The sequence below is a fragment of the Colias croceus genome, chromosome 6 (assembly GCF_905220415.1).
Source record: "Colias croceus chromosome 6, ilColCroc2.1".
NCBI classification, from domain to species: Eukaryota; Metazoa; Arthropoda; class Insecta; order Lepidoptera; family Pieridae; genus Colias; species Colias croceus.
In genome coordinates this window covers 3,634,382-3,649,130 of record NC_059542.1, presented here as the reverse complement: position 1 = coordinate 3,649,130, position 14,749 = coordinate 3,634,382, and the positions used below count along the sequence as shown (strand labels likewise).

The 14,749-nt window shown below is 33.3% G+C and overlaps 2 protein-coding genes across 2 annotated transcripts; one reads left to right on the top strand and one right to left on the bottom strand.

Annotated features, from left to right (window-relative positions):
• Positions 1-268: 268 nt before the first annotated feature.
• LOC123692213 (vesicle-fusing ATPase 1-like) lies at positions 269-8,623 on the bottom strand. Its single transcript, XM_045636916.1, has 16 exons — positions 8,416-8,623; positions 8,014-8,102; positions 7,726-7,855; positions 7,221-7,306; positions 6,814-6,959; positions 5,425-5,563; positions 5,050-5,192; positions 4,726-4,925; positions 4,254-4,386; positions 3,726-3,928; positions 3,288-3,476; positions 2,912-3,044; positions 2,441-2,598; positions 1,896-2,080; positions 1,424-1,582; positions 269-404 (listed from the first exon to the last, which is right to left on the bottom strand). Exons 1-16 carry the CDS (start codon positions 8,425-8,427, stop codon positions 269-271), a joined length of 2,241 nt encoding a protein of 746 aa, XP_045492872.1. The 5' UTR covers positions 8,428-8,623.
• Positions 8,624-9,940: 1,317 nt separating this feature from the next.
• On the top strand, positions 9,941-14,573 carry LOC123692214. The gene is made up of 9 exons (XM_045636917.1): positions 9,941-10,098; positions 10,180-10,294; positions 10,821-11,055; positions 11,351-11,567; positions 11,747-11,940; positions 12,189-12,349; positions 12,550-12,654; positions 12,734-13,207; positions 13,486-14,573. The coding sequence occupies exons 1-9, from the start codon at positions 10,053-10,055 to the stop codon at positions 13,781-13,783; spliced, it is 1,845 nt and encodes a 614-aa protein (XP_045492873.1). The 5' UTR covers positions 9,941-10,052; the 3' UTR covers positions 13,784-14,573.
• The last annotated feature ends 176 nt before the right edge of the window (positions 14,574-14,749 follow it).

The following is a 14,749-nucleotide window of genomic DNA, read 5'->3' as shown; positions in this document are numbered from 1 at the left end:
TTTCGACGCTCCGTATTCTCATGAGGGGCATTTTGGCCGGTGACACTTCGTTGCCTTTCGCCGTCCTGACTTTTATATTGAGACTAGAGTCAGCTATTTCCGTGCACTCGCTAGTATCGTCGTAGTCGATTTCGAAGCTTCTGAGATCGGAAGCGCAAGGCGAACATTCTGTAGATCTAGCTTTTAATGAATAAATAAGTGCATTGGGATGTTGCGGTGAGGGCGTGCGCGTGGTATGCGAGTGTAGTCCCTAAGGTTGCAGCGAATCTTATTGTATGGTTGTGCCGAGATCGAGCCCGCCCTCTTCTTGCATCTTTGTGAGGAATTTAAACACGCGCGAATCTTCGTCCGTCTGTTTCACCATGTCTATGAGGGCCAACAGTTTCTTGATGCCGATGAAAATTCTGAAAATTTGTTTAAAATTAAAATTATTGTTGCATTATAATATACATCGCAAAATTAAATTAATAACGAAGTGTAGTGTGTTGTAGTAACGTTAGTGAAGTTGGATGTGTGTATGTGTTATGTCTATTTTACAAAAAAAAATCTTCTAGTTCTAGGTAGGTACTAAAGAAAATTTGATGTTGCCATTTTTTAACTAAGATTGAGACTTAAAGCATTAGATGCGAAAAGCAAACCCTTCAAATGCTAAATAAAGTATTAAAGAAAAATCTCAATTTAAAAACATTTCGCGCACTTGGCGCCTCGTAACTCTTGCTCGAGCCGACATGGCCATATCCTCCTTCATGAACTATAAATTTACTTACCAAGTTAGCAGCAAAGAGTTTTCAGTAGACAAAAAAGAAAAAAAAAGAAAGAAAGAAAATTTGAAATTCAAAAAGCGTTCTACGCACTTGGCGCCATGCAGCTTGCTGTACCTTAACGAGGTCGCGGCGCCAGAATTGGTCGTTGTCCCAGAGTCCGGCGTATTTGTGCTCCAGCTTTGCCATGGTTTCCACCATTTCAGTGACCTGAACCCATAAGATAACTTACCAAACTGGTATCAACGTATTACTTCTACAATAGAAGAAAATACAAAATTCTATATTCATAATAATCGTTCCACGTACTCGTCCTGTATCTTGGCGAGATAGTTCCGGCTTCTCCATATCTTTAGACATGTAGTATCTATAAGTTCACTTACCAAACTGGCAGCAAAGCCTTTTCACATCCGAAAAAAAGCGTTTCACGTACTTGGCTCCCATCAGCTCGTGCAGTATCTTAGCGAAATCGCGACGTCCTAACATATCACTCTACACGAAGAGCACGTGCATCGTCTTCTCCACATCTTGTATGTATTCAGTGACGTAGAACCTATAAGCTTACTTACCAACCCGGCCACAAAGAGTTCACACGTCCAAAAAAAATATAAAAAAAAACATTCGAAAATTCGAAATTCAAAATTCAAAATCATTCCACGTACTTGGCTCCCCGCAACTCTTGCTTTATCTTGGCGAGATCACGGGCCGTGAATGCGTCGCTCTCCTCCAGCACTGAGAGCACGTGCTCCGGCTGCGAGAGGTTCGGCACGTGCAGCACGCCCGTGAACGCGGATAGCACCTCCATGTCTTCTAGCACTTGACTGTGGGTAAAACAATAATTAAAAATAATATTTAATTTGGAAAGTAAATAATAAAAAAGTATTGCAAAATTTTGTCCATTATGTTATTGAATAAATAGGTATTTTTTATTAAATACTAAATAATTATGGATTATTTAAAATATTCGGTTCATCCAAAGTGTTAAATTGTTAGTGTCTACTAACTTAACTTCACTTCTTTAAAAAAAATATTTGACCCAATTTTGCTGGATTTTTAAGTAGTGGAGCCTATAGTCTAGCAGCAGACGCTTTATATTGTCCCCTAGTGTGATCAGACTTGCTACCCAATACATACCGTCTGCTACTAGTGCACAGGATGAGCAGCTTCCTGCCCTTGGGCGGCTCCTTCTTCAGCAGCACGAGCAGCGCCTGCAGCGTCAGGTTGGAGTAGCGCGGTCCGATCGGCCCGTAGTCCAGCAGACGCTCAATGTTGTCTACCAGTATGCACGACAGGGTTGAGCGGTACGCGTCGTCGAAGTACTAGTAAAGTAAAAAAAAAAAAATTAAATACCGTAGATTTTTTTTATAGAGAGGTATTTTGGTCTGATCTTTTAGTAAAAAATCGACTTAGAATTCTCATAAAAAATTTACTTAAGATACGAAGATCAGCTTATTAAGATACTACCTATGATAAGATTACTCTTCAAATGTGATAATGAAAAAAGAATAAAAAGAAAAAATATATTAAATAGGTATTTTTTACTCAATCAGATTGCAATCATTCCATTCCTTATTAAATCTATTATTATCCTTAAAAACAGTCTCTATATTTGTTTACTATCATTTCAAAATTTTTAAGTTAAAAAAAAATTAATTTTAAATTAAACTAATTCTACAGACCTTCCTTATTTGCAGACACTTAGCGGTCTCCGTGAACCCGACCATATCTTCCGGCGAGCAAACTTTGACGAACGGGAAGTCTGATAACTTGGCAAGTTGTGCAGCCAACGCGGTTTTGCCGCTGTTCGGTGGCCCCTCTAGGAGAACTGATACTAGACCTGGGATAGAAACGAATTAATTTTTCATTATAGATCATTGCTTTATAGCTAAAAAATGTGGTAGCGATAGTTGGAAGTTTTTCATCAAAAACTTACATATTTCATTTCAAAAGATCACTTTAAACTGGTAGAACTGGTTCTATTTTTAGACTTTTGAATGTAATATTTTTAATATTGTATAGTTAATTTTTTTTAATTTAAGTTTTTGCGTAGCTATCAAGAAAGATGAAAAAGGGTTTTTGTCAGCGTTTAAGGCAAAGGCAAAGACAGTCAGAATATGAATCTGCAATAAATAAATTAAAATAACACTAACCACTAGCTTCAGTAGCCCTAGCCTGCTGTGTGTACAGTTGTCCGTCTTCAAGTATCGACGAAACGGGTGAACCCCAATTGATGATGCCGCGAGCGAGGAAATGTTCCAATGCCTCTGCTGCTGTGCCGAATGCCTAATAACAATTATAATAGAAATAACTTACATTATAAGCAAGGCACAATGATATATTTTCACAAAATTTTATGAAATTTTCTCAGAAAAAAAAAATTATAAAGTTAGACATTTTTTCAGTATAATTATTGTTTTAATTAAGTAACAATTTTAAAAACAGAACCCAACATATAAACCAAGTCTCAATTACACTTAAACATCCAACAATTTTTCAATACTACCCTCAAAAAATACCACCACTTACCGGCTTGATATCATTCTCCAGAGCGTGCAAGAAGTCAGTCCTCTCCACCATGAGTTTCTCCATCGCCTCTGGGTCTACTTCCACCTTACTCGACGCCTTGATCAGTCTGTTCATGGCCGTCGACTGGGCAGCACGTACCAGACCCTCGAGCTCCGCGCCGGAGAAGTTTTTGGTGAGCGACGCTAGTTCCTGTGTTTAAATGTATTGTTTTATTTTTAAATAAATCCGGTCATAATTTTTATGCCACTTCGCTCTATCATAATTTCACAAAAAACAGCCATAATTTTGTTCTATTTTCAAAAGTCAGTTAGAATCTACCTATGGTTTATGATTTAATTTTATAAATTTGATCCGACCATTTATCAACCGTATTAGCCACCTCTATTATTATTCCAGTACCCACTTCTAAAGAAAATAATATTTTTCTAACAAACGCACCTTGCAATCAACATCCTCCGCGATCTTCTTATACTCCCTCATCCGTTTGGTATGAATGTTCAAGATCTGCACTCTACCCTTCTCATCTGGTAGACCGATCTCCATTTGCACTTCCAACCTTCCCGGTCGCATTAGAGCCTCGTCAATCATGTCCCGTCTGTTTGTCATACCGATGACGAGGATGTTGTTTAGTTGGTCCACACCTGAGGAAATATATTGTTATAAAATTCGTAAAAAACGTTATGTTTTTTGCATGTTCCTATGGGTTAGGGATGTACTGGTAGGACAATGTTTGTCGGGTAAATTGAATTTATGTCTAAAAGCTTTGCCCGAGATTGTATAAAAAATAATTGTATAGTTTATGACCCATTGTAGCGATAATGCATCTCTGTGATGATTAGAGTTGGAAAATTTTTTTCCTTCGAAAATTGCCACTCCACAACAACATTCTATAGTCCTAAATTTTATACGAATGAAAAGAAGAGAGTTTTTATTAATTGTTCTTTATCCAACTATAAGGATTTTTACCATCAATCTTTGAAAGCAGTTGGTTCACAACGGTATCGTGAACGCCAGTGTTGCCGCCAACGGAGCCTCTCGCTTTGCAAATGGCGTCGATTTCATCAAAGATTATGATGTGAAGTCCACTGTTGGGTCCACACTAGGAATAAAATATCATATAAGAATAGACTCTTTGTTTAATATGACTATATTATTATTTATTTATTTCTATAATAGTAGTTTGTTTGATCATTTATATATTGTAGCATTATCTCAACAGAGTTTCTACAAGCGTTTATAGAAAAGTTATTTTAAATAATTCAATATTATTGTTGGACTTAAGTCTGAATAATTATACAATATTGTTTATATTAGTGTTTTAAATTACTGAATTACTATACAGTATTTTGTTCTCAATCCAATTATCCCTAAACTCATGTCCCCTGATATTTGAATGTACTATTTTTTCGTATATGTATCGACCATAAATACTACTTACCCTTTTTTCTTCCTCTTCGGCATCAGCGAACAGCCTCCGGATATTGGCCTCGCTCTCACCGACATATTTGTCCAAAATTTGTGGACCGTTGACAATTTTCGGTTCACGTGCGTTCAACATTTTGCCGATTTGTCGCGCCATCAGAGTCTTACCAGTACCGGGTGGTCCGAAAAGGAGGATACCCTTTACGTGCTTGCATCCTACAAAATAAAATATCTATTAAATTCATTGATAACTAAGACGTAATAGGCGTTAAAGTAATTAAAGAAAAATAACAGAAGAAACCTATTTAATTAATAAGAGTATAATAAAATGCATACTCACCTAACTGTTCAACGACTTCCGGTGGGAAGACACGGGAAGCGAAGGCACGACGGAATATGGCATTGAACTCATTGTCCAGACCACCAATTCCCATCTTTCCGAAGTCCCAGTCTGGGTTGATGATGGATTGACGAGGTTGTTTTCTAAATTGTGAATAAATTTAATTTTACATAGAGTAGCAGTAAATGTAACTTCTATTTTATTTATGCAATTTTATAAATGTGTCAATATTATAATAGTATCCTGTAATCAACAGAAACATATACAGAAAATACTATGTATTTGATTGATGTAGTAATATTGTCTGCATTTTAAATTTAGATAGGTGACTAAAGAATCAAAGGCTTATGATAAAATCTCCAAAACAATATTTACCCTTTAGCCTTGCCAACAAGGTTGAGCGAAGAATTCTCAGCCTTATCAAACTGAATGCAGGCATCAGGTAAAAGTCGTCCCAATTTAACGCGACGGGGCACCGCATTTGCCCCCGATGCTAATGCTTGTACATCAACCGCTGTTAAGAAATAATTTTTTTTTTTTCATTTTTGTTTCATGCCAGTTATTAATTATAATTTAAATAAAAAGGGAAATCTATTCGCAATATATGTAAATAACAATATGGAACACTCTTTAAAAAATTAATTAAAAAATTCCTAAGTTTTTAATGAAGACAATTCTAAACATTTTCTCATGACATTGTATTCATACAGTCCTGGGTTTATTTCATGAATATTATTTTTAAGAAGAAATTGGCATTTGATATTTAATTAGTATTCAGTTCCCAATGAGAATCCTGTTGAAGAAATTCTACTTAGAACCAATATGAAAAATATGAAGATGTTAATGATTTTTACATTCACACACTAAATAGCTAATTAGAAGAAAACGTTCTTTTGAGGCTAGGGGAATTTAATTACCTTACCTATCAAAGATAAAATAGGCATAGAAAAATAAGAAATTAGTGTTATAAAAAATAAATAGTTTTTTTTTTCTTTATTTACTAGTACTGGTTTCCTTGGGTTTGCTGGATATGTGTGTAAAAGGAAGTACATGATATTTAAAATGCCAATACCTGAGTATCCTATTAGGTAAAAATGCAACCATATGCTACAAGGAAAAAAGGAATACATTTTTTACATATTGGAGCACAAAAAAAACATAATATGTAAATCAACGATTAATTGTTTAAAAAATATAAACAGGATTAAGGAATCCTCGAAATAATTCTATTGAATAAGGATTCAATAGAATTATTTCGAGATTTAAATTTTAAATTAAAAGTATTATACTTACTTAAAAATTCTATAAAAATTCTGATAGGAAAATGTATAGTCACGTTGATAAAAATTCAGTTAAAAACTCGAGTCAGTTGCATAATCTGAATTCTGATCAACTTTATTATAATTATTTTAATAATTTTTCAATCGGAAAATATTATTCCAATACCTTATCAGTTTTGACATTAATTTTAAATACATTGCTGGCTCATATTTCATAATACCAATTATATATACTTTTTATACTAGATAACAAAATTTGTGATGCTTCCTTAGTATATCCAACTGGATAAACTGATGATTACCGTTAAAAATAAATGACTCACCATACTACTAATATTTTCATTTCAGCTTATTACATTACAATATGTATATGTATTATAATAGAAATAGATTAGTTAATATTGTTGTTAACAAAATATTATTGATAAAGGGAAATACAAAAAAATATATAGTAATGTATTTTTTATTTTCTTAAATATCTTACCTTCTAAGTTCTTGACGATCAGAGAAAGAACTTTCTTCTCCTGGAACGAAAATGCCAATTGTTGGCCGACGGTGAATATTTGATTCGAAAACTGAATGAGGAAGTCTCGCGCCATTTGCTCTGAATCATAGGGCTCCATTGATGTCCTATTTTGTAGAAAAAAAAAGAGATCTCACTATTAAAAATAAAACACTGAATGAAAGAAACAAGGTACGTATTATGTTGTAGTATACGTATGCAAATGTAAAATTGCATATTTGCATACATATTTCTTCATACCTAAATTAATTAATGTATTTTTTTCATCCTCTGGCGTTTATTTCAGTTTCAATATTTAAAAAAAACTTAATTTCACTAAACAATTCATGATGTTTGTTTCAAATAATTCATTGTTTCGAGTTACTTACGTTTTCTTAAGCATGAAGTCAGCTTCAAGTGTAACACTGCATAGACATTCTGCACTTTGCGGCTTGAACGGTCTCACATCAATAGTCTGCAGAAATTTATATTTATTTAGTTCTTTTTCAGTTAAGAATGTATATTCACAAAGATCTTGGATGTTCTTTTGTTGAATAAATGAAGATGAGATGACTCATTTTCTTTGTTATTCGAAAAACACTATTCACCTAGCAGATACAGTAATTTATGAATAAAGAGATGTCTAGAGTGATTAAAATATTACAACATATTCATATACATATAAAAGATTTATATCATCATTCAACTTCATTAGTCTATACACAAAATTTGTTTTTTGTTTGTTTGATAAGTACAAAGTTCATTTTAAAGAACATTTTTTAAATTTAATTGCAGTTCTGATTACATAACACCTACAAATACAAAAAGTCATATTTGGCTGCTCAATTAATTTTATCTTGTGTCCGTTAATAATATTTTTAATAGACTATTTACCTGCCCAATGGAGAGTGTAGCCCATTTACGTTGGGGAGCTGAAAAGCCTACAGTACCACGGTCCACCCCACTGTAGAATCTAACACTAAATACAAAGTGCTGAGATGGACCTGTTGAAATCTCGATGTGCCTGTAAATAGTCATTCATATTAATATAAAGATATTTCAATTACCTACAATTTGCACACCATATACATACTATATAGGTATAGTATACCTACAACAGTATCATTACTCAGTATCTAAACATGATTATAAAGTTATATCTGTTTATGAATAAATACTTACTTTACGTCACTTGGGAAATCATCAGGATTTACAAGAGCACAGTTGGTAATTGCCAGCTCATCAGAGGGGCATTTGGCTGCCTTCATGCGCTGTAATTTATGTATAATATTCAGAAATTTACCAAGTGTAAAAATAATTGAGACAGTACTGATTTTTAGATAAGAGTAACATATTATGTGATTAAATGATAGTTTTTTGAAATGATGAAGTGCCAATAAGATTGCAATATTATAATATTAAACCCAAATATCATATAAATTAAGTAATGGAATAAATTAATTAGTAAATTGAAAGGATGCAAAAATAACATAATTTATCAAGAATTATAATTCATACTGTGAATTATAAAGGCTTATGTAAAAGTGATTAATTAAATTAAAAGATATTTTCTGCGCAACTTACCATTGAAGACATTTTTAATGAGATATTTTATTTATTTTGTATTTTCAAAACCAAGTTGTGTTTGGTTGTGTTATGACAGTAATGATTCACGTTGATTGGAGTGACATCAACCCAAAATTACCACTTTTTGCCATCAATCAGAAGTCTGGTGATGCCCGTTGAAAGGAAAATACTGCAGTAAAAAGTTTGGTGTGGTGTACCTATTTTGGATTTTACGACTGTGGATCAATACGTGCAAAAGTGTTGCTATGTGTAAAATCGTGTCTTATTCATGGTTGTGTTCATGGTCATAATAATTAGTTTTTTTTTAATTTTAATGTTTAGGTTGACTATGTACCATTAGTCTTACTTCTAATTTTACAATTAAAAACAGTATTATTATAACAGCTACTAATTGTAAATATTCGAACATTTGTTCCCTAGACGATTGCCACCCCTTAAATTATAATATTCTGAATATTCTTTTTAATGTACTGGTTTTCTTTTTACTGTTCTGTGCTTGTTCTGTGGGTTTAGGGCACAGGTAGGGTTTATGCAAGCTTATGACACAGGCTGCAGCTTGTAAACATGGTGAGTTCCAGAGCTTTTCGTGGGGTACATTTAAAAGTGTATCCAAGTTTTCATCACTCTTCACTAGAACGCTTTCACGCTTTCACTTATACGCTACGTGCAAACATTCGTATAATGTTTGTGTTTTTTCGTCGAAATGATTTTCAAATGGTGTATTACGTGTGGATTAGAATAAAGGTCTCAGCACACATATGGGATCGGAAAGGGATCGTAACCGTCGCCTTTCGCCTCGCTGTCAACCAGGCGTCAACCTACCGTATGCAAAGGCGACACCGGCGTTAGGGCGTATTCAGAAAGAAAGCTTGAAACTTATAAGCGCTTATCGGCGCTTGTCATGTTCATATATTTTCCTGCGCGGGTTACCAGCGCTGACAATCGCCGATAAGCGCTTATAAGCGCTTATAAGTTTCAAGCTTTCTTTCTGAATACGCCCTTACGCCTAAAAACGGCAAGTACCTACGGCAAGTCGTAGCAGGCAGAGACGTAAGCGCGGGGACGGAGAGACGTAAGCGCGAGTAAGCGCGGGGACGATGAGCCGTTAGCGCTGGAATTGCAAGTTCGGAGCCTGTTCCGAGGGGAGGCGATCACGTTACTATTCCGATTAGTGTGCGTTGCTGTAGGGAGTTTAATACAAACCATTCTGAACGGCTCGAGGCGATACGGTTACGATCCCTTTCCAATCCCATATGTGTGCTGAGACGTGGCTGAGACCCTTATAATATTATAATACATATGAGCTATAATATAAAAATACATCAATTTGACCTGGAACATTTATTAGTATTAGTACATAATTCTATTAATGATTTTTTTAATTGTTCCAACATTATTAAAGTTCTTCTTCTCTTTCCTAAATCGATCCCACTGTGGACGGATTCTGCCCAAATTCTGCCACATTATTCAAATTTGTATAGTCTATAATAATTTAACTGCCAAAAGTGAACTGTCATTTTGTTGAAAAAGGGTGGAGATTGCCGAGTCCATTGTTTTCACTCGTCTGTTGACGATTTTAAATTTTGATTTTTAATAAACTTCTAAATGTATGGTGTATCACATTACACGTAAATATGAAGTGTATATTATTTATATCGATATGTATATTTATAAGTTGTGGTAAGTATTGTATTATTAAATGTTTGGGACGTGAAATTCCGAGTTAAATAGCCAACGCCTAACAAACTTTTATTCTTTTAGTGCTGCCGATATATTCAGAATGTAATATTCCAATAGTTCTAAGGAATTCATGGTTTTCATTTGAAAATGGGCAACAGACAACCACGGATATCAACGCAAATGAAATGACCGGCAGGTAATAAATAAGATCGATTTGGTATTCGTCATAGGGATAAGGATCTTTTTTAATTTTAAATATTGTATTTCTAAAGAATATATTAAGATATTAATATGATTTCTAAGTTGTTAATATGTTGTTTTTCAGCAACCACTAATTACCTATGAAGTTTACTTTTTATCTTTTCATGCAATGCAGATGTACCTACTGTATAAAATAAAGAGCAATGTTATGTATGACACACGTGCTTCGAACATATTCCGAATTAGAAAATGCTTCTCAAGTACTTGTTAATATAGTACTTGTACAATGTACAGTATGTGTACAGTTTAAATTGTTAAACAAAAGGCTAACTTTAAAAATATATTAGACAACTATTTGTATTGTTTATTGATTAGTGGATTTTTTATTGTTTTGATGCATAGATGTTTAACAATATCTTATTTACATTCCATAAATTGACTCATATAATTTCATGCTAAATATATAAAATATACCTTTCCTGTTTCAAGCTGTTATGTAATTAATTATGTTTTTGCTACAGAGGGGTATGTGTGAACATACATGCAGAATCACAATCAAATTACTCAATGGTGTTTAAGTATACCAATTGCTACTATTGTGTGAAGCTGATTGTCAGAACGGTAAATGTGCTGGAGAAGATTGAAACACCCTGTGTAAGCTTAGAGTTGCACGAGGAACCAACAGTGGAGAGAGTGTGCAGGCATCTGAATCCTGATCAGTATTTCGTCACACTGTTTGCTGAGAATTTCGTTCCTGTAAGTAATTCTTGCAATATTAAATTAATTATGAAATGTTTTTTGACCTTGTGAAACTTGACTCTATTTTAATTTCCAAGATCATGGTACAATTAGGGTCTCTACTTATGAAATGAAGTGTCTGTGTTTGTTAATTCTTCAAAATTGTATGGACTGTTTCATAACTCAAATAATGAACAAGTGTTTTGTAGTTTGCTTTTAGCTTACTAGTCACTTATTTTCACTTACACACTACACTAGGAATGAAAAAGTTGCTTTGGTATGATATTTTAATTAAATTTCACAATATTTTCAGGTAAATTGTCGTTCATCACTGGAAGGTGTATGGCAGTTCGCATACCAAAACCGTTTTAGATTTACCGGTGAATGTAATAACCCTGAAGCACAGATAAAGTCCTGTCAGACGGCTGGTACTCAGTTCTTGATTACAAATCAAAAGTTTAATATTACATATAGAAAATGCCCTGGTATGTCTGGTACATTTGAAGGTGTGGTTGAATATAGTTGTTTGGGTAAGTTATTTTATGAGCTTTATAAAAAAAAATATTATTTAAATACAATATGAAGTTGTGCCTACAAAAATGTTAAGTAAAATTCTCTTTTTTGTGAGGTGAATGTTATTTGATTATCAATAACCTCTATATCTAATAGATAAGAGAGCCTTAATTTTAAATTGAAAACATTATTTTAGGACATTGGTTTGTAAACAAAAACATGTTCTTTGCTGTCGCTAACACTAAGGAATCTCGGAAGGACGAAAGGTATCGTTGTTTCTTGAGAAACAGAGATGATGATCTGTACATTGGTGCATCTATTACACCTCAGTGCAGTACATTAAAAACAGTCGAGAAGTCTCCGGAAAGATATAGGATTACACCAGTCAAGGTAAAGGATGGAAAATCATCTTCTTTATTTCTAGTTAATCATTATGAAAAACAAATTTTATTTAGACTTAGTATATTTTCATTAAATAAACGAATTTCAATTTAACATAGTTTGAATAAGTCCAGATCGAAAACAAGTTAAATTAAACAATTATTAATGAATTAAATGTATAGTTTTATATTTAAGTTTGTTCTTTTGTAAAGATAGTAAAGAGAGATAGATAAGAGTAACTTATTTTTTCTTTGAAGGCTGAAGTTGTAGAACCAGGCTGTCGATTACCGCAAAACTTTTCGGGTGACTGGATTAACACGGCTAACATAGACGCCGACGTATTCATTAACGAAACGCATATCATCGAAACGTATTACCCTGATGAGGGGCGATATAGACGTACTATTTATGTTTGCAGGTAAGAAATAACGTTGAAGTTTTGAGAATGAAGTTACAAGTACTTATTTTTTAATGTTTCTACCATGAAGGTAGTAAGGATTTCATCTGTCTGTGCCTATTTATGTGTAGATCTTTAAAATAAAGCAACAAACTTTGTTTTTTAAACGGTTTCCTTAATAATATGATGATCAGGTTATAAATATTTTTCTATATTTACAGAGAACAGCGTGATAGCAGAGTGATGATGGCAAGATTAACGGTTGATGGTTGTCAGAAGGATTATGTGTGCTTCGACTTTGTACCACAACATCATAATGTTATTAGGTACGTATTAGGTTGAACATTATTTTGTTCACAAGTTGTTGTGACTTAAGTATTTCTAATATTCATATCAATTTTTCAGATTCCGCAAAGGTTTAGCCATGACGCAAAACAATTTCCACACAGTGTGCTCATGGGTACAGTTTCAGAATAAACAGAAGTGGCGTTACGATATATTCCTAAAGAAGGATCCAACGCCCATCAGATGCCCAGTTGCTGGCAAATTCAATTTCACACAAAGAGGCGATGTTAGGTTCGAAACAAGGATTCTCGGTGGTGTCACATTGAGTCCTCGTCCAAATTTGTACTGTAAAATAAACATAAGCGATTTCTCTGTGTGCGATGTCGATCAGAAAACAGTGCAAATCAAGGAGAATTACTGCCTCTCTGTAGATTATTTGGGAAGGCCAGTGGATATTTACAGTGATCCCGATTATAAGATGAAATGTATCGGATATTGGAAAGAGAATTTGAAGTCGTATTTGATTACGTACGACGAACTTGATCCCTTCTCCAAGTATAGGTGTTGGGTGTACCAAAGAGCAGATTTGAATAGGTATGTAGGCTATGTATATAGCTACTTTATTACAATAATTTATGACTTTCATGAACTTTTAATATCTATAAATGAAGAAATATATAAATTATAATGTTGCTTTAAAACGTATAGGACATAGTCAAGTGTTTTATAGATTATATATTTCAATAGAAAAAGGAAATATATATTTATTGAACAGTTTTTAATATTTTTTTGGTTTTCTGGCATGTGGCGGGGCGGGTACCTTAAACTGTATCTATGTCGTTAAATAATTTTTTATTACTTGTTCTTTTCAGAGTGCTCATGTCGCAAGCTCTCGGCGCGTACTGTGATTTGAAACAAGACGTTACATCATGGAACTATACAGAGGGGGCTGCAGTCGCTATAGAAATGGAAGAGTATGAGCGAGAAAGAGATCAGTGTCCAATGCACTTTGATGATGGAAGCGATCCTTGGGCGACTAAGGAAAACTTCATCAAAGTGTTCTCATTTTCATATTCGTTTTGGAGAGGAAATGGTGCGCCAGTGTTGCATGTAGCTAATCTAACTATAGTTGTTCTATTAGTGTCTATATTGAAGTGCCTACTTAATTAATTATGGGTAAGAATCTGTAGATATTGAAATTTATCAGTTTGTTTTGATGATGTAGAGAAGATTAGATGAAACTGAGTAACTTTTTTTAATGAATCTGAATATCGAAGCAAAAATTTTGTTTCCTTAGTACCTTGTAAGGAGTAAAGAGTCATAATTTTTGGCAAAAATGTTGGTGAACACCATAGCAACTGCCAACTAACTATTTATATTTAGGAGTGTTTTTAATACTAACTGTGCATAACTATTGATAAACTCGTATTTACTTACTAACTGGTAAGAGATCAAAGAGCTATATAATTTAAAAATATAATACTTTTTTTTTAATAAAAAATGATCTGAAAAATACCCTAATGTGCCTTTTTCATAATCTAACAAGCACAAATTCAGGATAAGAATATCCTTATAGTGCCTTAAAATAGGTATTAAGTACATAATATTATGTAATATCTATAACTTTTCTAGCAAAAAACTGTATACCTCAATTCATATTTTTTTTTAATATTTAAGGCTTTGTATACTAAGCAACCACAATATTCTGTTTTTTTTAATAGCTATAAACAGGCATTGTACAATTTATGTATAAGTAATAATATCTCACTTGAAACAAAATCCGTCCATTTATATTGTTTTAAGCATTGTATTTTTTAAGTCTTATGAGACTGTATTTTTTATTAGTGTATAATTTTTATAAAAGACATCATTGCTAAAATATGACTTGTTATATTGTTCCATGAAAAAATCCGTCCAAATGTGTTTTATTTTTTTCTGAGAATAAAAGTTGTAGTAAATATTTGAATCTTTTATTTGCTCTTAACCTTTAGATAGTATAATAGAACTAGTCAATAAAAAAAATAAGACCCTCTTAAAAATTTTTGCTTGCAGTGTTATTGTTATGTTAAGAGAGCATTTTCTTGTTTCAGAATAAATGATTCTTCCAGAATAAATGTTCCTAAGTTCAGATTACCA